Genomic DNA, 26,147 nt, shown 5'->3' with positions numbered 1-26,147 from the left:
GGGAAATGGTGGAGAGCCATGGTCCTGTGGCTCCCACCTGTGTGGCTGAGGGTAAGGGCACCCCCTGCCAGCACCACCACTGCCACCTGCCCAGAACCCCCAGTGTCACCCCAAACTGCCACAGCCCCATCCATGGCATTGCCCCCCGGGACCCCCAGCACACCCCCAGGCACACCCCCAGGCACAGCCCCTCTGTAAACCTTTATTTCAGCTGGTGCTCGGGGCACCACGGGGGGCACCAGCTCTGTGCCCCCCAAAAACAGCACCTGGGGGGGCCCTGGCAGCACCCCTGGCCCTGCACCATAGTGGGGGCACCAGGGACGCCCCGAGCAGGGGGCTCTGACAGACAGGGCCCCCCTGGCAGCATAGTGGGCACGGCGAGCCCCCCACTGTGCCCCTGGCAGCTCCCCCGGCACCTCCGGGGGCTCTCGGCACAACCAGGACCCTGCAGGGGGAACGGGTGTCAGCAGGGACCCCATAGCAGGGACCCCATGGCAGGGACCCCATGGCAGGGACCCCATAGCAGGGACCCCATAGCAGGGACCCCAGGGCAGGGACCCCATAGCAGGGACCCCATAGCAGAGACCCCAGGCAGAGATCCCAGAGTGGGGTCCCTGGCACTTGGGGACCCCAACACTGGGCACCCTGGCATACGTGGCAGCCAGGCCCCACTGCACCCCAGCCCCGGGGTCCCTGTGCCCCAGCCCCTCCGTGTCCCAGGCCATGAGTCCCTGTACCCTCAGCCCCGAGGGGTTCCATCTCCCACCCCGGGCGTTTCCATGTCCCATCCCGAGGGTTCCCCTTCCCCGTGTCTCCACCCACCGGCGCCGGGCCCGGCTACGTCATCATCTCCTCTTCCTCCTCCTCCTCTTCCTCCTCGGCCCACCCGCCCAGCGGCATCTCCCGCAGCTGTGAGGCCCGGGCAGCCGAGCCTGGGGGCACAGGGGGGTCAGGACCTCCAGAGCCCCCCCTGCCCGGCTCCAGGCCCGGCCCCGTGGTGGGGGGGTGCCAGCAGTGTCCCCCAGCCCCCCGGGACGCCCCCCGGGCTCACCTGTGGTCACGAAGGGGGGTTTGGGTGCCCCCGCAGGCTGGGGGCCATGCGGCTGCTGCTGCTGCTGCTGGTGGAGCTGGGGGGGACAGGGGTCAGGGGAGAGCAGAGAGCCAGGATGAGTGCTCGGAGCACCCCCAGAGCCCCCCGATTGCTGCTGGAGCCCCCCACCACAGCAGAGCCCCCCGTGCTGGCACTGGAGCCCCCCTTGGGGCAGCAGGACAGGGGCCCCTCAGCCCGGGACACTCCCCAGCCCCAGAGGGGGGGCAGAAGGGGCACCAGGGGTGACACCAGGGACCACCAGCACCCTGTGAGGCCGAGAACACAGGGTGGGTGTCACCCAGCGGGCCAGGGAGGGTGGGGGCAGCCTGGCATGGCACTGGGGACAAGGGACGGGGCACAAGGACCGGGGCCAGGCAGAGCACGCAGACAGTGACACTGTGGGGAGAGACACCCGGGAACCCCAAGGGACTGTGTCCCGGTGGGCAGGGGGACCCTGGGAACGGCGGGTGACCCACCTGGTGCAGGTAGATGGCGTGCAGGCTCATCTCGGCAGAGGCCACCTCAGCCAGCAGCGCCGAGCGGCTCAGGCTGCGCAGCCGCGACTCACTCAGCGCCGGCCTGGGGGCACGGCAGGGGCGGTGACAGCCCCGCCACAGCGCCCTCCTCGCTGTGACACCCCCGAGTGCCACCGCATCCCTCCCTGCCACCCCTTCCCGCTGTGACACCCCTGAGCTGCCATGACACCCCCTCCTCTCCCCTCCCGACCCCCGTCCCCACGACACCCCCTCAGTAACACCCCTGACTGCCCTGACACCCGTCCCAGCCCTGTCCCCCCTCCCGCCGCCCGCCGTCCCACCTGTCCTCGGGGCCCTGGTGCTCGGCAGGGCTCTCGGGGGCTGCGCAGGTGCCCAGGGGGGTCCGCAGGGACGCCAGCAGGCTGGCGGTGGCGCTGGCCGTGCTGCAGGGCTGCCCGAAGCGCGGGTCCCGGGCCACCAGCCCGCTGGCCGCCAGGACACTGCTCACCAGCGCCTCGGGCTGCGGGGACACCCGTCAGGGGACACGCCAACACCCCCGGGCACCCCCCGAGGCGCCCCCACTCACCGCCAGGGCCGAGTCCTCGGACAGCAGGGACGCGGGCAGCGGCCCCTCGGGCAGCAGGTGCCGCGGGGCGGGCGCGGTGGCCGCGTCGCGGGTCACCTGCGCCTGGAGGTGGCCGAGGAAGCGGCGGGCGGGCGGCGGCGGCCGCCAGCGGGGGTTGCTCAGGGCGAAGCGCATGAGCGACAGCTCCGTCTTGCCGTGCTCCGCCTGGCGCTCCGGGGGCGCCTCCGTGTGTCCCTCCGACAGCCACTGCGGGGACAGGGACGTGGCACGCCCAGCCCAGCACGGACACAGGAGCGCCCCGCCCGGCCCCGCGCTCACCTGGGGGTTGCCGTGGTGGCGCACGTCCAGCTGCGCGAAGGAGCAGATGTCGCCCACGCCCGCCACCTCCACCGTGAAGTTGCGGAAGAAGTCCACGATGTCGAGGGCGCGGGGGGGGAAGGCGAAGATGAGGATCAGGGGTGTCACCAGGGGGCTCAGCAGCTCCTCCAGGATGAAAACCTGCGGGGGGGGCAGCGGGATCTGGGGGTGTCCCAGGGCGGAGGGCCCAGATTTGGAAGCCCTGGGGTGGGATGTCCAGGGCGGGGCTATCAGGTCCTGAGCAGGGCAGTCCTTGGGCTGCCCGGGGTGGAGGGATCTCAGCCTGGGGGATTCCAAAGCAGGAGGCTCCTGGGTGGGGGTGCCTCGAGAGTGGGGAGCCCTGATGCAGGAGGGTCCCAGTGTGGGGAATCCAGGGTACAGGATCCTGGCACAGGAAGGTCCCACTCTGAGGGGTCCCGGGGGTGGGGGATACCAGGGCAGGGGATTGGGACAGGGGGTCCCAGGGCAACGGGGTCTTGGAGCAGGGGGTCCCAGTGTTGAGGGGTCCGGGCTGGGGATCCTGATGTGGGGAGTGCCAGGGCTGGGAAGTCCCAGGATGGGGGGCTCCCAGTCTGTGGGGTGCTGGTGGTGGGGAGCAGGGGGAGAGGATGGTCCCAGGGGAGCGGGGTCCTGGGGAGGAGGATGGGCTGCACGCACCGCCTTGTACTGGAAGAGCTGTGCCATCTCTGCTCGTGTCTCAGCACGGCCAGCACGGCCCTGCCAGTGCTCGGGCAGGTAATGAACGTGTGCCAGGACCCGCTGCAGCAGCTGCTCCGGGCACCACACCGCGTGTTCGTCCGGGATGAAGGACCTGCAGGGCACAGCCGGGGCCCCACCTCAGCCCCCTGCTGCCCACCCGGCCCTGCATGGCACGGCAGAGTCTGGCCCCAGCACCCACTCAGCCACCGTGACCCCAGCACCCACCTGGCCACGGTGACCCCAGCACCCACTCAGCCACTGTGACCCCAGCACCCACCTGGCCACCGTGACCACGAGCCCCAGCAGCGTGATGGCCGTCAGGATGTGCTGCACCGTCAGCACGTCCTCGTCGTACACGGTGAGCACGATGAGCACGGCCAGCACGGAGCCGGCGAAGAAGCCGACGTGGCGAGCCAGCACGGCCAGCAGCGGGCTGCTGAACGAGTCCATGTACCTGGTGGCGGGCGCGTGGCCGCGGCCCAGGCGCGCCTGCAGCTCGTGGCCCAGCTCGTTGAAGTGGCGCAGGTAGTGGCGCGCGTAGAGCGACCAGCGGCGCGCGCCCAGGCTGCCCGGGGCCCGCTTCAGCCCCTCGGCGTAGCTGAAGAAGGCGAGCAGCAGGCGCCAGCCCAGCACGCAGGGGCACAGCGCCAGGTTGGCCACCCCCAGCAGCACGGCCGCCCGCGCCAGCCCCCGCGCCAGCGCCCGCCGCGCGCCCGCCCGCTTCACCTGCGGCCGCAGGCTCCAGGTGTTCTGGAAGAGCGCGGCCGGGCCGCGGAACAGCAGCAGCTCCAGGTTGAACTGCAGCCCGCGCGTCAGGAACACCACGGGGCCCAGCAGCGGCAGGCGGAAGCGCACGGGCAGCAGGGATTTGTTGACCATGGCCACGGTGTAGTTGCGGAAGCGCAGGATGCGGTGGTGGATGTCGAGCTCCGTCAGCTCCCGGCGCGGCACACACAGGGGCTGGCGCCGCTGCAGGGCCAGCAGCCGGGCCTGCACCGACTGCCAGCTGTGGTTACACAGCTCCTCCTGCGGCAACGGCACGGGCATGGGCACGGGGCACCCGCGGCACAGCGCCGCTCGGCACCGGTGTCACTCAGCATGGCCCTGTGCCCAGTGGCACCTTATGGCCCAGCCAGAGCCCAGCCCCTCTGTGGCACCTGACAGCCCAGCCCAGAGCCCGTTCCCCCCCAGTGTCACCTTACAGCCCAACCCAGCCCCCAGCCCCTCTGTGGCACCCTCTAGCGCAGCCCAGAGCCCTGTTCCCCCGGCAGCCCCAGCCCAGCCCCGGCCCCCTCACCGCGGGGATGCCCAGTGCTCGGATGTAGAAGCTGCGGATCTCCCAGTAGCCCACGAGGCGCCGCAGCGCCGTGACCAGGCGGCAGAGCCACACTGCGCCCGCCAGCACCAGCAGGAACAGCAGCCACCCGCTGCCACGGAGCCTGCGGGGACACAGGTGTCACCAGTGCCACTGGGACCCCCCCACAGACACACCGGTGCCAGCAGAACCAGAAGGCACCTGCTGACACAAAGCCTGTGGGGACACAAGTGTCAGCAGGGCCAACAAACCCCTCACAGGCAGCAGCCACCCACTGCCATGGGTGAGCCTGCTGAAACACAGGTGTCACCAGTGCCACCAACCGCCTCGCTGCCATCTGCAGCCTCAGAGACTGCTGGGGACACGTCACCCACAGCACCAGGACGCGATGCAGCCACACCAGTGGCACCCTGACCCCGCAAAGCCACGCCGGTGGCGCTGGCACCTCTGCACGGCCGCGCAGGCGGCAGCAGGAGCCGTAGCCACCCACCACCGCTGACCCTCTGGGGACACTCGTGTCACCCACGCCGCTGGGAGCCCCCGTGTCCCCCCCAGCACTGGTGTCCCCCGTGCCCCTGCCCACCTGCGGGCGCACTGCGGGGCGGGCAGCACGGCGTCGGGCAGCGTCACCTTGGCGCGCTCGGGGACGTGGCTGTGGTTGAGCGGGCGCGTGGCGAAGAGCACGTCGTAGTCCACGCAGCACAGCAGGAACGTGCTGAAGGTGACCACGAACAGGAACTGCCTGGGGGCACGGGGGGTCAGCGGGAGCCCGGGGTCACGGCTGCCCGGCACCGCACGGTGACAACGCGGCATCACTTACACCAGCTCCAGCACGTCCGAGAGCAGCACGCAGGCAAAGCCATTCCTCTGGTGGAACTGGTAGATGTGCGGGGGGGTTAAGGAGGCTATGAAGGAGTGATGGACCCCCCATGTCTCCCCTCCCATCCCCAGAGTCACCCCATGCTCCCCCATGTCCCCAACAGTGCCACCAGGGGCTGTGCCAGGATATCTTGGTGAAGAAACTGTCCAGGTCCTTAATGTGGTGCCACGAGTCTGGAGGGAAAAACACGGGGGCGTCAGGTGGGAATGTGGTACCGGCCCCCCCCCGGGACCCCCGCGCCCCGCCCAGGACCCAGAAACACCTCCTGGGGTCCCCAAACAGCCCTTGGGACCCGGATCCCGCGCCAGACGGCACCCAAGTACCTGTCGGTCCTTCAGTGACGTGCAGCAGCAGCTGCTCCTCCTCCTCCTCGCCGCGGGGCGAGTCCTCCTCACAATCCTCCAGCCGCCGGTACTCCCGGTAGTCCCGGTCCTCCTCTCCCTGCTCCGCCATCACCTGCCGGGGAACGGGAGCGCCTGCCGCCGCCGTGGGGCCGCCGCCATGGGGCAGGCGGGGGGCGGAGGGGTCGGGGGCAGATGTGGGGCACCGGAAATGCCGCTGGGGTGCCGCAGCGCCGCCCGCGTGCCCCGAATTCGGGTGGCCTGAGCTGGCCCTGACCGCGGGCAGGTGACACTGCAGGTGCCACCGGCCCGTCCTGTCCCACCGGCCAGGCCAGTGCCAGAGCCTGCCGTGACCCCGCAGGGCTCCCCGGGAGGGACCCCCTGCGAGGCCCGAGGGACCCCGATACTTCCCCAGCCGTCCCTCGGGCCACGCTGTGCTGCCCAGCCCGAGTGGGAGGGGGCGCCTCTCCTCACGGACCCCTGTGTCCACAGCCCCCCACACCCTTCACCCCACAGAGCCCCCATCCCCACGGACCCGTGTACCCACAGACAGCCCGCAGACCCCACCCAGCACGGACACACCGCCCCGGAGCCGGGACCAGCTGAGCACCAGTCCCGAGCCCTGGTGGCCTCTCAATGCCTTGCGGACCCCGGCCCGGGGAAGGACTGGAGCCTCCACCCCTCTGGGGCAGGGCAGGACCCCGGACCTTGGGGCAGGAGGACAACCCCCTACAGGGGAGGACGGGACCCAAAACTCTTGGACGGGACCCCAAACCCTTGGATGGGACCATCGCTCCCTGGGGAAGGGTGGGACCCCCACGCCTGGAGCAGAACGGGACCCCCCGTTCACCCCCCCCCACGGTCCCCTTACCGCCGCCCCGCAGCGCCGCGCGTCACCAGCGTCCCCCGCGGTGGCCGCAGCCGCTGTCCGGCCAGGCCGGTGGCCGCGGGTGACACCGTCCGGCCCCACGTGTCCGGGGCTGACTCACGGCGCGGGGCTGATGCAGCAAGAGGGACGCGACCCCACTTGTGCAACACCCCTTGGGGACAGCGGCCGCGTCCCCCGGGATCGGGTGTCCCGGCGGGTGACATCGGCACGGCCCGTCCCCAACCAGCTCCGCATCGGGAAGCCAAAAATACCCGCGGAGCCCGAAAATAGCCCCGGAGGGTAAAGGGTGGGGGGGCCGGGGGATCCCCGGGCCGGGCGGCCGGGACACCCCCGGGGCCAGGGACACAGCCCAGGGGACGGTGGCACCCGAGGAACACGGCGGCCGCCGGCAGCGGCCCCGGTGACCCTGCCGGGACACACGTGCGTTTCCGCAGCGTCACCTGTGCCGCGGGGACCCCCGCGACTCCGCACGGGGACGCGGACACCTGCCCGTGGGGACACGGCAGGTGACACCCCCGCGGTGACACGAGCCCCGGTGGTGACACATGGCTGTGCCTACGGGGCTCGTCAGTGACCCACGCGAGTGCCCCGGGACCACACGTGGGGACCGCCACGGCCGCAGGGGACACACCGGGTCCCGGGGCAGCGGCCGGGCTGAGGGACCCCGGGAAGAGCGGCGTGACCCCGCTCCGGGGACAGCGGGGCTCCGCCGCCCCGGTACGCGCCGCCCCGTCCCTGCTCACCTGGCGCTCGGTGCCGGCCCGGTCCCGCCGGTGCCGGGCGCTCAGGGGGCCCCGCGCTCGCCCCGGGCCCCGCCGCCGGCCATGGCCGCACCGGCAGCAGCCCGGGCAGCGGCGGGGTCGGGGGTGCCGGTGCGCGCTCCGAGCTCCGCCGCGGGTTCCGGTGCGGGTCCGGCGGCCCGGAGGCGGCCCCGGGGAGGAGCGGGTGTGCCGGGCCCGGGGATCGGCGGGGTCAGGGCGCGGAGCCCGGGAAGGGCCCGAGGCGGCGGAGCGGGGCCGGCGCGGGTCGGGGCCGGCGCAGGGCCCGGGCCGCGGTGTTGGGCTCCGCCCGCCCGGGCCCGCCCCGGGCCCGCCCCGCGCCGCCCGGTGCCGCCCCCGGAGCCGCCCCCGCCCGGAGCCGCCATGCCGCTGCCGGTGCTCTTGCTGCGGGCAGCGGGCGCTTGGACCCGGCTCCGGCCGCCCTCCGTGCCGGGGCGCAGGTACCGGGGGAGCGCGGGGCATCCCGGGCGGATCCTGGAGCCTCGGCTCCCTTGGGAACCCCAACTCCTGCTGGCAGGAGCCCCGAGTCGGGGGTCGCGGGGGTCCCGGGGGTGCGAGTCGGGCTGCGGGGGAGCCAGGGGCACCGGGAACCCGCGAGGGCTCCCGGACACCGGGATCCCTGCGCGGGGACCGCGGGGAGGCCGGGGCTCCGGGAGGTTACGGGGTCCGGGGGCTTCCCGGAGCAGCGGGACGGGAATCGGAGCGGGGGCAACACGTGGGCAGGTGCTGGGGAGCCCCGGGCTGCCCTGGGAGGAGGAGCCCGCCGCTGGGTGCGGTGCGGTGCGGGGAGCTCGCACTCTGCAGCCCTGCGGCGTCCGGGAGCTTCCCAAACTCACGGGCCCTTGGGGTGGGGGCACCCCAACTCCTGTGGGGGATTGGACTCCAGGATTCCGGGCGGTCCTGGGGGATCCTGGCTCCCTTGGAGGCAGGAACACAACTCCTGAGGGGGGAGATGGGATTCTGAGGTGCCTGGGCTGATCCCTAGGGGCTCACCCAGGTTCACTTCACTCACCCCTCTCCCCAGTTTCAGGTATGGGGGGCGCCTGGGGCTGGCCGTGCCCCCCCGGCCGCCCCCCGCGCCCCCGGCCCCGCGCCGGCTGCTCCTGGTGGGCTCAGCCTCGGGCTGCGTGCTGCTGGGGCTGCTGCGCACGGCCGCGCGCTGCCAGGAGGCCACCACTGTCCCTGCTGTCCCCTCTGCTGCTCCCGAGCCGCCAGAGCCCCCCCCGGAGACCCCCTTTGACTGGCCGCTGTTCTGGACCTTCCTGCGCCCGCAGCTCCTGGCACTCTCCGCTGCTGTTGTGGTGAGCAGGGCGAGTGGGTGGCCATGGCCGCCCTTGTCCCCACTGTCCCTGTGTCATACCTGAGCTGTGGAGTAACACACTGCCCCGGTGCTGCAGCGTGATGGCCACTGTCCCACTGACATGGTGTGACACCCGCCATCCCACTGCCTGTCACTGTCCTGGTGCCACAGCGTGATGGCCACTGTCCCACTGACATGGCGTGACACCCGCCATCCCACTGCCTGTCACTGTCCTGGTGCCACAGCGTGATGGCCACTGTCCCATTGACATGGCGTGACACCCGCCATCCCACTGCCTGTCACTGTCCTGGTGCCACAGCGTGATGGCCATGGTTCCTGTGCAGGTGTAGCATGCCACGGTCCCCATGGCATGGTGTGGCAGCCACTGTCCTGGTGCCATTGTGTGACACCCACCATCCTGGTATCTGCTGATGTGTGACACATGCTGTCCCAGTGGCACAGTGTGACAGCCACCATCCCAGTGCTGACACAAGATAGCCACTGTCTGGTGATATGGCATGACCCCCACTGTCCCAGTGCCATGGTGTGGCACCCACTGTCCCAGTGCAATGGTGTGGCACCCCGTGCTGCTGTCCCGGTGCCGTGACAGCCGTGTCCCTGTCCCTGTGTGTCCCTGCAGCTGGCACTGGGCGCAGCCCTGCTCAACGTGCGCATCCCGGTGCTGCTGGGCCAGCTGGTGGACGTGGTGGCGCGGTGTGCCCGCGGCCACGTGGCCACCTACCTGCGGGAGGTGCGGCGCCCGGCCCTGCGCCTCCTCGCCGTCTACTGCCTGCAGGTGAGTGCCGACCCCCCAAAGGGCGGGTGGGGGGTCCCGGGGTGCCCCCTGGCCCCGCTGACCCCCCTGTCCCGCAGGGCCTGCTGACCTTCGGGTACATCGCGCTGCTGGCCCGCGTGGGCGAGCGGGTGGCCGGCAACATGCGCAAGGCTCTCTTCAGCGCCCTGCTCAGGTAACCCCGGCAGGGGTGGGGCACGGGAGAGGGGGTGCCCGGGGACCCCCACCCACCGCTCCCCCGGCAGGCAGGCAGGAGGTGGCCTTCTTTGATGCCACACGCACGGGGCAGCTGGTGACACGGCTGACGGCCGACATCCAGGAGTTCAAGTCTTCCTTCAAGCTGGCCGTCTCCCAGGTGAGCCTGGCCTCTCATCTCCTGGGCCAGCCTGGCCATGTCCCAGGTGAGCCTGGCCATCTCCTCGGCCAGCCCAGCAGTCCCCCCAGCCTCTGTGTCCCCCAGGGCCTGCGCAGCGGCACCCAGACCGCCGGCTGCTTCGTGTCGCTGTACCTGCTCTCGCCCAAGCTCACGGGGCTGCTGCTCGTGGCGCTGCCGGCGCTCGTGGGCGCCGGTGCCTTCATCGGCGCCTTCCTGCGCGGCCTGTCCCGCCAGGCTCAGGAGCAGGTAACCCTCACTGAGACCCCCTGCCCTGTCAGCCCGGAGCATGGGCGTGGGGCGTCTCTGATGTCCCCGCTGTCCCTGCAGGTGGCCAAGGCCACCGTGGTGGCCGACGAGGCGCTGGGCAACGTGCGGACAGTGCGCGCCTTCGCCATGGAGGAGCAGCAGGCAGGGTAAGGGCGAGGGTGGGCCCTGGGGGTGGTGGGCGTGGGGCAGAGGGGACCCCAGCCCACCCCTGCCCCAGGCTGTTCCGTGCCGAGGTGGACCGTGCCGGCCATCTGAGCGAGCAGCTGGGACTCGGCATCGCCGCCTTCCAGGGGCTCTCCAACCTGGCGCTCAACGGTCAGTGGGGGTCACGCAGTGCGACCTGGGGGCGGTGGGTGGGACTCCCTTGGGCAGGACCTCCCCCATGCCCCTTCTGCGTGTCCCCTTCAAATCCAGCTCTGCCCCCACTCCACAGGCATCGTCCTGGGAACCATCTTCGTGGGTGGCTCCCTGATGGCTGGAGACCAACTCTCACCCGGTGACCTCATGTCCTTCCTGGTGGCCTCACAGACAGTGCAAAGGTCAGGGCAGGGCCCAGCGGTGCCCCCAGAACCCCTGGTACCCTCTGTACCCTGCAGCGTGCCTGGGCACAGCACTGAGCTCAACCTCTGCCCTTGTGCATCCCAGGTCATTGGCCAGCATCTCCATCCTGATGGGCCAGGTAGGTGGGGTGAGGGGTCCTGGCACCCCCTGAGGCTGGGGATTCAGGTTTGGGGCTCTGGGGCTGCTTTCACCACCCTCCCTGTGGGTGAGATGGGGTCTGAGTGCCAGTGAGGTGGGGTCTGGGGGCCATGAGGTGCTCCTGCTGTCCCCCCACAGGTGGTGCGGGGTCTGAGTGCTGGTGCCCGTGTCTTGGAGCTGCTGAGACTGGAGCCCCTCGTGCCACTGCAGGGGGGCGCCACCATCCCTGCCCACTCCCTGCTTGGACGCATCTCCTTCAACCACGTCTCCTTCAGGTGAGTCCCAGCAGGCCCCTGCCTGGCTCCCATGGCTCTGAGCCACCCCATGGACGGGGGATTGGCACCATGTCCCCACAGCCCTGCAGCCCCTGCTCCTCTCCCTGCAGTTACCCCACCCGGCCTGGCTACCCTGTCCTGAAGGACTTCAGCCTCACCCTGCCCCCATGCCAGACCGTGGCCATCGTGGGCCCCTCAGGAGGAGGTACCAGCACCCCCCACCTCTCCCTGGGCACATCCTCCTGCAGCCCAGTCCTCTGCCCAGTGCGCCCAGTGTGTGCCAGGGACTGTGAGCTCCCCAGGGCTCCGGAGCAGGGGGGCTCAGGGGTCCCCTCCCCAGGGAAGTCAACGGTGGCAGCGCTGCTGGAGCGGTTCTACGAGCCCACGGCAGGAACCATCACCCTGGACGGGCACGACATCGCCGGCCTGGACCCCTCCTGGCTGCGCGGGCAGGTCATCGGCTTCATCAGCCAGGTGGGGACAGGAGTGCTGCTGGCCGGGGCCCCCTGGTGTCCCTGGGCAAGGGGAGGGAGGTGGGGCTGGCTGGGCTCAGTGCTGAGGGCCGGGTGTGCTGCAGGAGCCGGTGCTGTTTGGCACCACCATCATGGAGAACATCCGCTTCGGGAAGCCAGGAGCCTCTGATGCCGAGGTGTACGAGGCTGCCCGGCTCGCCGACGCTGACGGCTTCATCCGCAGCTTCCCCGAGGGCTACGACACCATCGTGGGTATGGCCGGGGTGGGAGGGGCCAGCCCAGCTGAGGTGGTCCCGGTCCAGTGGGGACCCCGGTGCTGGTTGCTGCTGAGGTTCACAGGGAGCCGTGGCCGCGCTGGGCTCTGAGCAGGAGGGATGGGCTCCGGGTGTGGGGGGTCCTTGGCTGCGGGCCGGGGCGGCGTCCCCGGGCTCTGTGGCACGGACACAGCGGGGATCCCCTGGCACGGTGCAGCACAGCATCCCCACGGTGTCCCCGCGGTGTCCCCGCGGTGCCCTGCAGGCGAGCGCGGCACGGCGCTGTCCGGGGGGCAGAAGCAGCGCATCGCCATCGCCCGGGCGCTGCTCAAGGACCCCGCCGTGCTGATCCTGGACGAGGCCACGAGCGCGCTGGACGCGCAGGCGGAGCGGGCGGTGCAGGCGGCGCTGGAGCGCGCTGCCGCCGGCCGCACCGTGCTGCTCATCGCGCACCGCCTCAGCACCATCCGCGGCGCGCACCTCATCGCCGTGCTGGCCCGCGGCCGCGTGGCCGAGGTGAGGCGGGCGCAGGCGGGCACGGGCCCCGCAGGTGACGCCTGGGTGCGCCCCGCAGGTGACACCATCGGCTGTCCCCGCTGTCTCCGCAGGCGGGGACTCACGAGGAGCTGCTGCGGCGGGGGGGTCTCTACGCCGAGCTCATCCGACGGCAGACGAAGGAGGGGTCCTGAGGGGTCCGCACGCTGCTCCCCAATAAAGCGGCGCTGCCAGGCGGACCGGGCTGCGCTCTGTCGCGGGGGTCGCGAAGGGTCCTCCGGGCCGCGGGGGGGCGCCCTCGGCTCTGGGAGGGGGCGGGGCCTCGTGGGTGACGTGTGTGGTGGGCGTGGTCTGTGACGCTGGTCCCGCCCCCTCCCTGCCGCGCAGCCCCACGGGGCGGGGGTGTCCCCTGTGTCACCCCCGGTGTCACCCCCTGTGTCACCCCCGGTGTCACCCCCTGTGTCACCCCTGCTCGGTGCCAGCCCCCTGCCGAGGTGCGGGACCCCTGCGTGGCCCTGATGCTGTGAGCGTTCCCCGTGTGACCCTGGGGTGTCCCGTGTGTCACCGGGGAGTGTGGCACCCCTGTCACTCCCGAGTAAGGAAACGCTGCAAGACCCCCGGGGGCTGGAGGGGTGAACCCCTACGTGACCCCGGGATGGGGGACCCCTGCACCCCCCAGGATGGAGGAGCCCCTGCGTGATTTCTGTCAGGGGGACCTCGATATTACCCCCGGGGCAGGGGGCCTCATGTGTCACCCCTGGGTGACCTCTGGGGTGAGGAGACCCCCGTATGACCCGCCGCTGGAACGAGGGGGTCGCCTGTGTCACCCTCCAGCAGCGGAGGGAGCCTGTGTCATCTTCCTGGGGTAGGGACCCTCTGCCTGACCCCGGGACGGGGGACCCCTGGAATGGGGTTACCCTTTTGTAACGCCACTGGAGGGACTGTCCCCTGTGCTGGCCCCCAAGGTAGGGGACCCTTGTGTCAGCCCCCCAGGCGGGGGGAGCCCCTGTGTGACCCCCGGGGTAGGATTAGCCCTGCATGACTCTCCCGGGGCGGGGGTCCCACGGGTCAGCCTCTGGATGGGAGACCCCTGTGCCACCCCCGGAGCAGGGGGACCCTGCCACATCCTTCTGGGCTGAAGGATCCACTGCATCCCTCCCGGGGTGGGGGGACCCCTGTGTGACCCCGGGGTGGGGGGACCTCGGTGTGACCCCCGGGCTCCCCGGGCTGCCCGGTGCAGGGGCGCTGTCTGCCGCCCCCCTTCCCCGGGGGTCCAGGCCCCCCCGCACCCCAAGGCTGCGGCCGCCGGCGGGGGCGGCGGGTGGAGCCGCGGGAGGGGCGGGGGCGGCGGCGGCGGGGGACGGCGGGGACCGGCGGCGGCTGCGCCGCGGCGGGAGCGGAGCCGGGAGCGGGACCGGGGCTGGGGCTGGAACTGGAGCTGGGATCGGGGCTGGGACCGGATCCGGGACCGGGATCAGGAGGGGGACCGAGGCTGGAATCGGGACCGGATCGGGGACCAGGGCTCGAACCGGGACCGGGATCGGAGCCGAGACCGCGGCCGGGGCTGAGGCTGGGGCTGGGAGCGGGACGGGGGCTGCGCTGCGCCGCCCGCGGCTCCGCGGCGCCGGCCGGGCGGCACCGGCACCGGCAGCGGCAGCGTGACGGACCGGGGGCAGCGCGGCGGCCGCTCCTGCCCCCCCATCCCTGCCTTCCTCTCCCCTGCCCACCCTCCTCCTCCCCCGTTCCCTCCCGCCGGCTGCGCCCTGAGCCCCGCGCGGCGATGGGCTGAGGCTGCGGGGCAGCGCGGGGCCCCGGCCGCAACAGGATGAGGAGGGGCTCGGAGGGCAGCGGGGAGGGCGAGGGGCTCTCGAGCCTGCGGGCGTTCGCCCACAGCTCCTCGCTGCACGGCATCAGCCACGTCTTCGCCTACGGGGCCGTGTCCCTGCGCCGCGTGCTCTGGGGCGGCTTTTTCCTGGGCTCGCTGGGGCTGCTGCTGCTCGTGTGCGCCGAGCGCGTCGCCTACTTCCTCACCTACCCGCACGTCACCAAGCTGGACGAGGTGGCTGCCCGCAACCTCACCTTCCCGGCCATCACCATCTGCAACCTCAACGAGTTCCGCTTCTCCAAAATCACCCGCAACGACATGTACCACGTGGGCGAGCTGCTGGCGCTGCTCAACGAGCGCTACGAGATCAGCAACCCGCAGCTGGCCGAGCCCCACGTCCTGGCCGCGCTGCGCGACAAGGCCAACTTCAAGAACTTCAAGGCGAAGCCCTTCAGCATGGCCGAGTTCTACAACCGCACGGGCCACGACCTGGCCGACATGCTGCTGCAGTGCTCCTTCCGCGGCACCGGCTGCACTGCCCGCAACTTCACCGTGGTGAGTGCCCGGGGCCGGGGAGGGGACCCGCCGGGTGGCCCGGGGCTGCGGAGGGACCCGGGAGTCCTGCTGGGGGCAGGCACCGGCAGGCGATGCCCCTCTCTCCCCCCAGCCCCGCAGCACTCTCAGCCCTGCCCGGCCCACCGGGGACAGCACCCCCGCAGCGGGATGTCCCCACCCTGGGTCCTGCAGGGGCGCCAGGCGGCTGCGGGCAGTGCCAGGATGGAGTGGGGCTGTGCTGGGCACTCTGGGCTGCCCGGACTCTCTGCTGGCACGCAGGGGTGTGCTGGGTACAGGATGATTGCGGGTACAGGATGCTCAGGGTTGTGGGGTGCTCAGGGTGCTCACAGCTGTGCTCTCCTGCACGGGGTGTCACTTGTACAGGTGCTCACAGGTGCAGCCCCCACCGCCCGTGCCAGCCTCAGGTGCCACTGGGCACCGCCAGCAGCAGCCGCTGCCCCGACTGTTGGCACAGAGGCTCCCATGGGCAGCTCTTCCATGGGTGGGGGTCCCCGTGCCAGCCCTGCTGGGACCCCCTGCTGCTGCTCCCAGCACCCTCCACCCCGACCCCCAACATCCCCATTCCTGCCCTCAGCAGCTCCACTGCGGCCCCCAGAACAGGGCAGGGACAGTGGCACAGGTAGGGATGGTGGCACTTGTGTGACAGGCAGGGACACTGTCACGGCAGGGATGGTGGCACAGACAGGATGGGCAGGGACATTGGCATAGGCAGGGTGGACAGGGGCGGTGGCAGGGGCAGGAGAGGCAGGGACAGTGGCACAGGCAGGGATGGTGGCACAGACAGGATGGGCAGGGACATTGGCATAGGCAGGGTGGACAGGGGCGGTGGCAGGGGCAGGAGAGGCAGGGAAATTGGCACAGGCAGGGACATTGGCACGGGCAGGGGCATTGGCACGGGCAGGACAGGCAGGGACATTGGCACAGGCAGTGATGGCGGCATGGGCAGCACAGACACTCCCCTCCTGCCACAGCAGCACCAGGCAGCAGCGTGGGCGCTGAGCAGCTCACGTCTGCCATGCCAGCTCTGCCCAGTCCCATCACTGTCCCCTTAATGCTCTTGGAGCACTAATGAATTCACCCCACAGCTTCGGGACGAGCTGTCCTTTGACAGGTCTGTGGCCCCATGCTCCCTGTGCTCCCTCTGTTCCCCCCGTGGCCGTGGCCAGAGCTGCTCTGCCAGTGTCCCCATAGCCCGGCAGGCGGTGGTGATGGCCCCTGGGTTTGAGGGCTGGGACGTGTGGCAGCAGGGCTGAGGGTCCCCAGGGCGGGACTTGGGGTGGGTGGCAAGTGCCTGATTAGGCAGCAGGGTCCTGGCTCTGCCCCCCAGAATCCCCAGGCTCAGCCAGTCTTAGGGATTGGGATCCCCAGCTTGGGATCCTGTGACCCAGGCCACGGTGCTGAGCCCTGGCCCTGTGTCCCTGCACCTCACCCCAGCCCAGGCCCCGTGTCCCTGAGGTTCCTGGACATGTGGTGGGGCCCAAGGGCCATGGGGTGAGCTGAGTCCCCTCTCACAGCCCCCAGGGCCTGTTGGATGGGGCAGGATGGGGTGTGGGGACAGGGGATCCTCGGGGAGCAGGGCTGGGGGTCCCCGAGGCTGTGGGTCCCTGTGTGACCCCGAGTGCAGCGCGGGAGGGCTGGCACTGCTGGGGACACGTCCCCATCGCTGTCCCCACCCATGCCCCCCCCAGCATCCCCATGCCGGGCAGCCGTTGCCATGACACCCGCCCCCCCCTTTCCTCCTTGGGCACCGCATTGCCATGGCAACGGGTCCCCACTTTGGGAGCAGCTGGTTGCCATGGTAACGCCCCCTCCGCTCCCCCCCGTGGGACATCACCCCGGGTGGGGCACCCCCGGCACCACGGGGCAGGAGCTGGGGGCCCTGGGACCCGGCTGGGGCTCAGGGGCAGCCCGGGGTCCCGGCTGGGGGTTCCCATCCCCGGGAACTCAAGGTCACCCCAGGGCTCTGCTGGGGCTGCGGGACCCGGGGGGGCTGCCCAGGGCAGGCTCTCGGCTCTGGGGGGGACACGGTGGCCTCTGCCGTTGTGACAAAGGAGTCCTGGTCCCCATCACCGCTCTGGCTTGTGCCTTCCCATCTCAAGTGTCCCCACATGTTCCCTGGAGCTGTGACGAAACCCAATATCCCTGCAGAGCCGCAGCAGCACAGGCCAGGCACCATCAGCGCCCTCGCCTTCTCCTGGCAGCACTGGGATCCTGTCCTGGGGCACTGGGACCCCACCCTGGGTCCTGCAGGGCACTGGGATCCTGTCCTGGGGCACTGGGACCCCACCCTGGGTCCTGCAGGGCACTGGGATCCTGTCCTGGGGCACTGGGACCCCACCCTGGGTCCTGCAGGGCACTGGGATCCTGTCCTGGGGCACTGGGACCCCACCCTGGGTCCTGCAGGGCACTGGGATCCTGTCCTGGGGCGTACTGGGATCCTGCTCTGGGTGATGCAGGGCACTGGAATCCCCACTGCCATGTCCCCGTGTATGTCCCTGTGTCCCCACAGGGTCCCCACGGTGGCACTGCATGTCCACAGGGGTGCCTGCAGTGGCAGTGAGCGCCCTGTCCCCGTGTCCCACGTGTGTCCCTGCAGATCTTCACCCGCCTGGGGAAGTGCTACACGTTCAACCCGGGGGGGCCGGGCCGGGAGGTGCTGACCACGCTGCAGGGCGGCTCCGGCAACGGCCTGGAGCTCATGCTCAACGTGCAGCAGGAGGAGTACCTGCCCGTCTGGGGGGACACAGGTGAGCCCCTGCACCTGGGGGGACATAGGGGGGAGCTGCCTGTCTGGGGGGACACAGGTGAGGCCCTGCACTTGGGGGACACAGGGGGGACCCTGCACCTGGGGGGACACAGGGGGGAGCTGCCCGTCTGGGGGGACACAGGTGAGGCCCTGCACTTGGGGGACACAGGGGGGACCCTGCACCTGGGGGGACACAGGGGGGAGCTGCCCGTCTGGGGGGATACGGGTCAGAGCACTTGGGTCCCAGCTGAGTACCCATCCTTTTGGGGGGACACAGGTGAGTACGCGTCCATCTGGGAGGGACACAGGTGAGATCCCTGCCCTGCACCTGACCCCCGTCCCCTGCTCGGCAGATGAGACCTCGTTTGAGGTGGGGGTGAAGGTGCAGATCCACAGCCAGGACGAGCCTCCCTTCATTGACCAGCTGGGCTTCGGCGTCGCCCCTGGCTTCCAGACCTTCGTCTCCTGCCAGCAGCAGCGGGTATCCGGGCACGGCGCCCGGGGCTGGGCACACACCCCCGAGGGACCGGGATGGGCCCCGCGGGGACTGGGATGGACCCTCACAGGGCCCGGGATGGGACCCAAAGGGACGAGAATGGACCCTCACAGGGCTTGGGATGGCCTGGTGCTGCCACAGCCAGCCCTGTGGGGACATTCCAAGCCGCGGGCACCCAGCCATGCCCATGGGGACGCCCCTGCCCAGCCGTGCCATGGGTGCCATGCCACTGCACAGCACAGGCTGTGGGGCAGCCCCACGCGGGCAGCGGCTCCGGCAGCGACCCCCGGCTCCGCGGAACAGCCGCCGGGGGGTGGCGGCACCGGCCCCCGCAGCCAGACACCTAAATTTAGGTGCCTGGGGTGGGCGTCACCACGTGTGCCGGCACATGGGCGGCAGGAGCGCGGCGGCAGCAGGAGCGGCCCTGGCACCCACGGGCGGGGGGTGCTGGGCCCTCACCAGGCACCATCCCCGCACCAAGGGCAGGGCGGGGGTCCGCGCTGAGCCCCTCACCCGGCACGTCCCGCTCCAGCCAGTGCCACCCGCCGGCCCTCGCTGTGGCACCCGGTACAGGTGACAACTGCTGCAGCAGCCGTCCCCGTGCCCCGACAGGAGGGGACGGGAAGGGCCGGGGCTCGGGGGGGGCAGGACCCGCAGCGCTGGGGTGCGGGGTGAGCTCTGCCCGAGGGACGGCACCGCCGCGGGCCGGGAGGCGCGGCCGTGGCCGGGCACGACAGCGGGGACATCGGGGCTGGCCCGGGGTCCCAGGACGCCGTGTTTTCCTTAGCGGGTGCCCGGCAGCTGGTGTACCTGCCCCCGCCGTGGGGGGACTGCAAGGCCACCCCCATCGAGTCCGACTTCTTCACCAACTACAGCCTGACGGCGTGCCGCCTGGACTGCGAGACGCGCTACCTGGCCGAGAACTGCAACTGCCGCATGGTGCACATGCCGGGTGAGCGGGGGGCGCCCGGGGGCCGCGGGGCTGCGGCACCAGGGCACCAACCCCGGCCCCGCCACCGCCGCCTCCCCCGCAGGCAATGCCAACGTCTGCACCCCGGAGCAGTACAAGGAGTGCGCCGACCCCGCGCTGGGTACGTACCCCGAGCCCCGCAACGGCCCCGGGCACCCCCGGGCACCCCCGAGCCTCCCCATGCCCTCATTGCTGTGAGAGCAGCTCCGGTGTCCCTGTGCCCCCACCACTGAGAATGCGGCTCTGGTGTCCCTGTGCCCCCACCAATGAGTGCAGCTCCAGTGTCCCTGTGCCCCCACCACTGTGAGGGCGGCTCTGGTGTCCCTGTGCCCCCACCACTCAGAATGCGGCTCCAGTGTCCCTGTGCCTTCACCAGGGTGGGGGTCACTGCTGTCCCCAGATGTGCAGGGCCGGGCCCCCTCCCTGTGCCACCAACAGTGCCCGTGGCACACTCGTCCTGGGTTGCACACTTGTCCCGGGTGGGGGGGTGGGGGGACAGCACCCAGCTCTGTCCCCGGAGCATCCTGCCCCCCCCCGGGCAGAGGTCTGGGGTCCCGGTGCCACCCGCGCCCCCCCAGACTTCCTGGTGACGAAGGACAGCGAGTACTGCGCGTGCCGCACGCCCTGCGCCATGGTGCGCTACGGCAAGGAGCTCTCCATGGTCAAGATCCCCAGCAAGGCCTCGGCCAAGTACCTGGCCAAGAAGTTCAACAAGACGGAGCAGTACATTGCGTGAGTGACACCGCCACCTCCACTGCGCTGTCACTGCCACTGCCACCGCACTGTCACCGCGGTGTCACCCGCCGCCTCGCCAGCGCACAGCGTGACACAGCCCCACGGCCCGGCATGACAGCGCCAACACAGGGCACAGTGTGACACGGCACGGCATGGCCCCGTGGCATGAACCAGCAGTGTGACACAAGGGCCCCAGCATCCATGAACTGACACAGCCCAGTGACAGTGTGACAGGGCACACCCACCCAGCATCCCCCAGCAGACACGAACTGGGACAGCATGACAGTGTGACACAGCAGCACGACACAGCCACGCACGGCATCCCCATCACACACCAACTGACAGCCCAAAGTGACATGTGACACGGCATGGCATGGCATGACAGCATGGCATGGCACAGTGTGGCACAGCATGGCCTCCCTGTGCAGACCTGCCCCAGAGACGGGAAACCCACACAGCACGGCATGGCTCAGCATGGCCCAGCATGGCCTGGCACACCCGTGTGCCCCCTCTGCCCTGCCCCACGGTACCCCATGGCAGAGTGCAGCCCCCAGTGCGGCACGGCACAGCCTGGCACGGCACGGCCTGGCACCCCCCTGCAGCTGACAGTGCCCCCGTGTCTCCCCAGGGACAATGTGCTGGTCCTGGACATCTTCTTCGAGGCACTCAACTACGAGATGATCGAGCAGAAGAAGGCGTACGAGGTGGCGGGGCTGCTGGGTGAGGGACGGGGACCCGGGGGTGCCGGGGGACACGGGCTCTGCCCTCGCTGACGTCACCTCCCGCACAGGTGACATCGGGGGGCAGATGGGGCTCTTCATTGGCGCCAGCCTCCTCACCATCCTGGAGATCTTTGATTACCTGTACGAGGTGAGCCCCCCCGGCCTCCCCCTGCCCGGGGCTCTCCGGGCTGGGGACCCTGACCTGTCCCCCCCCAGGTGTTCCGGGACAAACTCCTCAGCCTGTACAAGGAGAAGAAGCGGAGCCCCCGGAGCGACGGCGGCACCCTGGTAACCCCCCCGCGCCCCCCCGCCCCCCGCCCCCCGCCCGGGGGTCGCACCCCATCACCCCCCCGCTCACCGCTCTCTCGTCCCTCCGTGCGCCCGTCCAGGAGCACCCGGCGGTCCCGGGCAGCCCCACGGCCCCGCGCCCACCCAGGTACACGGGGGGGGGGGCACCCGGAGCCCCCCGGGGCCGGCACGGGGGGTGCGGGGCTGTCGCTCCCCGGGGGGAGATGGGGGTCCCTGGGGGGCTCCCCAGGGCCAGGACCGGGGTGGCGTTCCCGCATTCCCTGCGAACCCCCCGCATTCTCTGCAGACCCCCCTGCATTCCCTGCAGACATCCCCCATCCTCATCATCCCCCACGGCACCTTGTTCCGGGGTACCCCTGCTGCACTGGGGGGTTCGGGCTGGGGTCCCAGTGGGGCAGGAGGGGGGGTCCCTGTGGGGACACGGGAGGGCCAGCCCGGCTCCAGGCTGGCTGTGCGCTGTCCCCTGCCAAAGGCGAGGGCTCCGGGGCCACCGTGGGGCACACGGGGAGGGGGCAGGGGGCAGAGGCCCCCAGGGGCAGGGCTGGCAGTGGGAGCTGACCCCCACCCCCCCGCAGGGCGCCTGGCCCCCCCTGCCCGGCCCCGCGCCCCGTCTCGGCGTCGCCCCGAACCTGCTACCTCGTCACCCGGCTCTAGGGCCCCCCCCGGGCCCCCCCGCAGAGCCCAGCCCGCCCCCCCGCCGGCCGGGGGGCTGGGGGGACACCCCCGGGCCGCGGGGCGGCCTCCAGGCCTCCCCCGCCCCCTGAGGGGGCGTCGGGGGGCTGGGGGTGAGGGGCCCCCCCGGCCCCGCTCCCACCTCCCTGCATGCGCTGCCTGTGCCCCCCCGCGCTGGACATGCAACCCCTCCCCACGGCCCCCCCAAATAAAGAGGTGCCCCAGGCCCGGCTCCAGGCTGCTTGGGGGGATGGGGGGCCTGGGGTGCCCAGGGGTCTGGGGTGCCCAGGGGTCTTGGGGTGCCCAGGGGTCTGGGGTGCCCAGGGGTCTGGGGTGCTCAGGGGTCTTGGGGTGCTCAGGGGTCCGGGGGCTCCAGGAGAGAGAAGGCAGCACTGGGGCCTCCCAGGGCTGGGCTGGGCTCACGGGCTGTGTCTGTCACATGGCAATGGGGGTCCCCAACACCCCAGGAAAGAGGAGGCAGCACTGGGGGGGTCCCAGGGCTGCGCTGGGCTCAGGGGCTGTCTGGGGGGGTCCCCAACACCCCAGGAAGGAGGAGGCAGCACGGGGGGGGAAGCTCTTTATGGGACACGGAACGCACATCACCCGCGTACAGCAGGCCCTGGCGGGGGGCACCCCCCAGGACCCCCCAGCAGAGGGGGGCTCAGGGGGAGTAGGGAGAGGAGATGGGGGTGCATTCCCCCCTGGCGTCCCTGCGCCTGGTCCCGGAGGGTCCTGCCCCTCCACCAGCCCTGTGGCCCCAGCTCTGGGGGCTCCCGTGTCCTTGGGAAGGCCCCTGGCCCCGGTGAGTCCTGTGTCCCCGGGGGGAGCCCCAGCCCTCTCATCCCCCCCAGATGGGGGGCCCGGGGGTTGTGCCAGCCCCCCGCAGCCAGGGCAGAACCTAATAAATACTGGGGGGGCTGCAGTCAGGGGGGCTGGCACGGGCTGGCACCCCCTCAGGGGGTCTGGGGCCTCGGGGGGCCCTAGGGGGGGCAGAAGTCGGTGAAGTAGGGGTGCTGCAGGGCCTCCTCCGCTGAGATGCGCTGCACCGGATTGCACTTGAGCAGGTTCTGGGGGGCACGGGGGGCTGAGGGGCAGGGCACACACCCTCCCCATCCCACAGCCCCCCAGGCGGGCAGGGGGCTGCGAGGGGGAGGGCAAGGGTGACACGGGTGGGGGACACAGCGATGGGACAGGGGCAGGGGGTGTGCAGGCTGGGAGACACACCAGGGTGGGGGGCACAGGGGCAGGAGCACAGGGACACAGGAGAAGGGGGCACAGGCAGGGGGCTCAGGGGCAGGGGGGGACAGGGGCAGCGGGGCACAGGGGCAGGGGGGCACAGGGGCAGGGGGGCTCAGGGGCAGGGGGGCACAGGGGCAGGGGGGCTCAGGGGCAGGGGGGCACAGGGGCAGGGGAGCTCAGGGGCAGGGGGCTCAGGGGCAGGGGGGCTCAGGGGCAGGGGGGCACAGGGGCAGGGGGGCTCAGGGGCAGGGGGGCTCAGGGGCAGGGGCCTCAGGGGCAGGGGGGCTCAGGGGCAGGGGGCTCAGGGGCAGAGGGGGACAGGGGCAGCGGGGCACAGGGGCAGCGGGGCACAGGGGCAGGGGGGCACAGGGGCAGGGGGGCTCAGGGGCAGCGGGGCTCAGGGGCAGCGGGGCACAGGGGCAGGGGGGCTCAGGGGCAGGGGGGCTCAGGGGCAGGGGAGCACAGGGGCAGAGGGGCACAGGGGCAGGGGGGCACAGGGGCAGGGGGGCACAGGGGCAGGGGGCTCAGGGGCAGGGGGGCACAGGGGCAGGGGCACAGAGCGGGGGTCTCACCTGCAGCAGGTCCCGGCCAGTGGCGTTCAGCTTGGGCACCACGTTGACCAGGGAGGTGGTAGCTGGGTACATGGGGTAGGGCTGGGGACACACGGGTGACCCCCAGCTCCCCCAGACCCCTAATTTCCTCTGACCCCCCACATCCCCTCCCCTCACCTTGTAGTCCGGCAGCTTGGCCATGGCCGGCCACTGCTCCTCCGTGGGAGTCCCCAGCAGCGTGGGGACAGTCAAGGGCCACCACGGGGACACCCAGCACCTGCCCCCTGCCCCCTGCCCAGCCGAGGGGGGCTCCCATTCCAAGGGATCCTCATTCTCAGAGCTCCCCGTTCCCCAGGGGGTCCCTACTCTGCAGGGCTCCCCCTTCCCCAGGGCTCCCCATTCCAGGATTTCCCCAGTCCCTCATTCTGGGGTCCCCATTCCAGAGGGATCACCTTGCACAAAGCTCCCTATTCCCAGGGGATTCCCCATTCCCAGGGGAAGTCTCCATTCAAGGCTTTCCCCATTCCCAGCAGTCCCAGTTCCTTTGGGTTCCCCATTCCCAAGGATATCTGAAGATCCTCTTCAGCTGGTCGTCCACGTCGTTGCCCGGGAAGAGGGGCCGCCCGGCATTGGCCAGCTCTGGGGGGACAGGGGGTGGTTCCCAGAGGCCCCCGTGGCCCCCCAGGCCCCCTCCAGTCCCCTGGCCCCCAGTGTACCCGCAAAGATGCACCCAGCTGACCACATGTCGATGGAGGTGGAGTAGAGCTTGGCCCCGAAGAGAACGTCCGGGGGCCGGTACCACAGAGTGACCACCTGGGAGGGACAGGGACACTGGCACAGGGACAGGGACAGCCCCGGCCGGCAGGGCCAGGAGCCCCATCCCGAGCCCCAGGAGACCCATCCAGAGCCCCAGGAGCCCCATCCCGAGCCCCAGGAGCCCCATCCCGAGCCCCAGGAGCCCCAGGGCCCCGCTCACCTCGGCCGAGTAGCAGCGCACAGGGATGCCGAAGGCCCGAGCCAGCCCGAAATCCGCCAGCTTGAGCTCCCCGTTCTGGGGGGACAGAGGGGTCAGCCTGGGGGGTCCCACTGCGTCCCCCAACCCCAGGGACAGCGGCCCTGCTGCCTGCCCATCACTGGGAACACGGCAGAGATGCAGCTGGGGCTGGACAGACACCAGGACAGACCGACAGCCCCCGTTTCCAAGTGCGACCCCAGAGCACAGCGCCACTCCCAGGTGTGACTGCACAGGACTGACAGACAGCCCTGCTAGCAGGTTTGACTAACCAAGACAGATGGACAGACAGCCCCCATTTCCAAATGCAACCCCTAAACACAGCTCTGCTCGCAGGTGTGAGTGCCCAGGACAGACAGACAGCCAGCCCCGCTCGCAGGTGCAAGTGCCCAGGACAGACAGACAGACAGACACCCCCCATTCCTAAGCGTGACCCCTGAGCACAGCCCTGCTCCCAGGTGTAACTGCCCAGGACAGATGGAAAGACAGACAGCCAGCCTCATTTCCCAAGTGCCACCCCTGAGCACAGCCCCGCTCACTGGTGTGAGTGCCCAACCCATCACCCCGTGTCCCACCCCGTGTCCCACCCCGTGTCCCACCCCGTGTCCCAGCCCTGTCCCAGCCCTGTCCCAGCCCGTGTCCCCTCCGTGTCCCAGCCCTGTCTCACCCCGTGTCCCCTCCGTGTCCCAGCCCTGTCCCAGCCCTGTCCCAGCCCGTGTCCCCTCCGTGTCCCCGCCGTGCCCACCCGGTTGATGAGCAGGTTCTGCGGTTTCAGGTCACGGTGCAGCACGTTGCGGCTGTGGCAGAAGGCGAGCCCCTTCAGCAGCTGGTACATGAAGGACTGCGGGCACAGGCGGCTCCGTCAGCACCGGGCACCCCCCGGGCATCCCCCGGGACCGCCACACCCACCTTGACGATCTCAGGGTCCAGATCCCCGTTACAGCTGTCAAAGTATTTCTTCAGGTCCTGGGGGAAACAAGGGGGGCAGCAGCGGTGACCCTTAGAGACCCCCAGGTTGCTCTGTGACCCCAGGGTCCCCCAAGGCCCCCGGGTCCCCCGTGCCCCCCACCCAGACCCCCGTGCCCCCGGTGCTCACCTGGTCACAAAACTCAAAGACCAGGGTCAGCTTCTTGTCGCTGTGCAGAACGTCGTGGAGCCTGCGGGGCAGGGGTCCCTGAGCCCCCAGCGCCCGGCCAGGCTCGGGGCACCGGCAGGAGCAGCCCCCGAGCCCAGCCCCCGGTAGTCCCGGTGCGCCCGGTACCTGACAATGTTCTTGTGCTTGAGCTCCTTGAGCAGGCAGATCTCGCGCAGCGCCGAGCTGGGCACCCCCTGCGGGACACGCGGGTTGTGGGAGCCGGGGGCACCGGGGGGTACCGGGAGGGTCCCAGCCCCGGCCCCCCCTCACCTCATCATCGTCGTCCAGCCGCACCCGCTTCAGCGCCACGATCTCGTGCGTCTCCCGGTTCTTGGCCTTGAACACGGTCCCGTAGGTGCCTGCGGGGACGAAACGGGGTCATGTCAGAGCCCCCGGTACCTGTACCGACACCGCCGCCGGGCCCCGCATGCACCGGGTCCCTCCGTACAGCCCCGGCGCTGCCGCACCTTCGCCGATCTTCTCCAGCTTCTCGTATTTCTGCATCGCGCCGCGATCGGTCCCGGTCCGGCCCGGCCCCGGTACCGGCCCCGCCACCGGCCCCCGCCCGCCCGCCCGCCACACGTCCCGGCAGCCCCCGCGCGGCCCGGCCCCGCCACACCTCCCGGCAGCCCCGCCACACCTCCCGGCAGCCCCCGCGCGGCCCCGCCACACCTCCCGGCAGCCCCGCCACACCTCCCGGCGGCCCCCGCGCGGCCCCGCCCCGCCACACCTCCGCGATGGCCCCGCCCTCCCCGCCCCGCCCCTGCCCCGTGGTTCCGGGTTCGATCCCCGGCTCCTCCCGCCGCGTCCCCCCC

The 26,147-nt window shown here is 71.4% G+C and overlaps 4 protein-coding genes across 5 annotated transcripts; 2 read left to right on the top strand and 2 right to left on the bottom strand.

The window, feature by feature from the left end:
- Nucleotides 1-188: 188 nt before the first annotated feature.
- On the bottom strand, nt 189-7,580 carry ATG9B (autophagy related 9B). The gene is made up of 15 exons (XM_066549624.1): nt 7,377-7,580; nt 5,727-5,859; nt 5,533-5,576; nt 5,344-5,408; nt 5,107-5,265; nt 4,506-4,647; nt 3,486-4,234; nt 3,167-3,320; nt 2,471-2,650; nt 2,153-2,398; nt 1,908-2,086; nt 1,567-1,669; nt 1,052-1,127; nt 823-932; nt 189-445 (listed from the first exon to the last, which is right to left on the bottom strand). The coding sequence occupies exons 2-14, from the start codon at nt 5,854-5,856 to the stop codon at nt 838-840; spliced, it is 2,322 nt and encodes a 773-aa protein (XP_066405721.1). The 5' UTR covers nt 5,857-5,859; nt 7,377-7,580; the 3' UTR covers nt 189-445; nt 823-837.
- Nucleotides 7,581-7,775: 195 nt separating this feature from the next.
- ABCB8 (ATP binding cassette subfamily B member 8) lies at nt 7,776-12,583 on the top strand. The gene is made up of 16 exons (XM_066549635.1): nt 7,776-7,852; nt 8,437-8,713; nt 9,353-9,508; nt 9,586-9,680; nt 9,755-9,860; nt 9,966-10,127; nt 10,209-10,294; nt 10,366-10,463; nt 10,582-10,687; nt 10,794-10,827; nt 10,986-11,122; nt 11,233-11,327; nt 11,463-11,596; nt 11,700-11,847; nt 12,115-12,365; nt 12,458-12,583. Exons 1-16 carry the CDS (start codon nt 7,776-7,778, stop codon nt 12,536-12,538), a joined length of 2,043 nt encoding a protein of 680 aa, XP_066405732.1. The 3' UTR covers nt 12,539-12,583.
- A 1,462-nt stretch (nt 12,584-14,045) lies between these two features.
- Nucleotides 14,046-21,620, top strand: ASIC3 (acid sensing ion channel subunit 3). Of its 2 annotated transcripts, XM_066549656.1 has the most exons (11): nt 14,047-14,724; nt 17,342-17,492; nt 17,845-17,972; nt 18,789-18,939; nt 19,022-19,078; nt 19,536-19,689; nt 20,321-20,412; nt 20,483-20,562; nt 20,631-20,702; nt 20,804-20,850; nt 21,299-21,412. In XM_066549656.1, the coding sequence occupies exons 1-11, from the start codon at nt 14,170-14,172 to the stop codon at nt 21,375-21,377; spliced, it is 1,566 nt and encodes a 521-aa protein (XP_066405753.1). In that variant the 5' UTR covers nt 14,047-14,169; the 3' UTR covers nt 21,378-21,412. The 2 variants fall into 2 exon arrangements, with proteins under 2 accessions (XP_066405744.1, XP_066405753.1); XM_066549647.1 differs by lacking the exon at nt 20,804-20,850 and having other exon boundaries at nt 14,046-14,724; nt 21,299-21,620.
- Nucleotides 21,621-21,959: 339 nt separating this feature from the next.
- CDK5 (cyclin dependent kinase 5) lies at nt 21,960-25,891 on the bottom strand. The gene is made up of 12 exons (XM_066549690.1): nt 25,800-25,891; nt 25,603-25,691; nt 25,459-25,526; nt 25,294-25,354; nt 25,107-25,163; nt 24,943-25,038; nt 24,162-24,236; nt 23,902-23,998; nt 23,755-23,824; nt 23,363-23,423; nt 23,207-23,287; nt 21,960-22,462 (listed from the first exon to the last, which is right to left on the bottom strand). The coding sequence occupies exons 1-12, from the start codon at nt 25,834-25,836 to the stop codon at nt 22,376-22,378; spliced, it is 879 nt and encodes a 292-aa protein (XP_066405787.1). The 5' UTR covers nt 25,837-25,891; the 3' UTR covers nt 21,960-22,375.
- Between the last annotated feature and the right edge of the window lie 256 nt (nt 25,892-26,147).

The sequence above is a fragment of the Molothrus aeneus genome, chromosome 1 (assembly GCF_037042795.1).
Source record: "Molothrus aeneus isolate 106 chromosome 1, BPBGC_Maene_1.0, whole genome shotgun sequence".
Lineage (NCBI taxonomy): Eukaryota > Metazoa > Chordata > Aves > Passeriformes > Icteridae > Molothrus > Molothrus aeneus.
The sequence above is the reverse complement of the archived record's forward strand: the minus strand, read 5'-3'. Positions and strand labels throughout refer to the sequence as shown.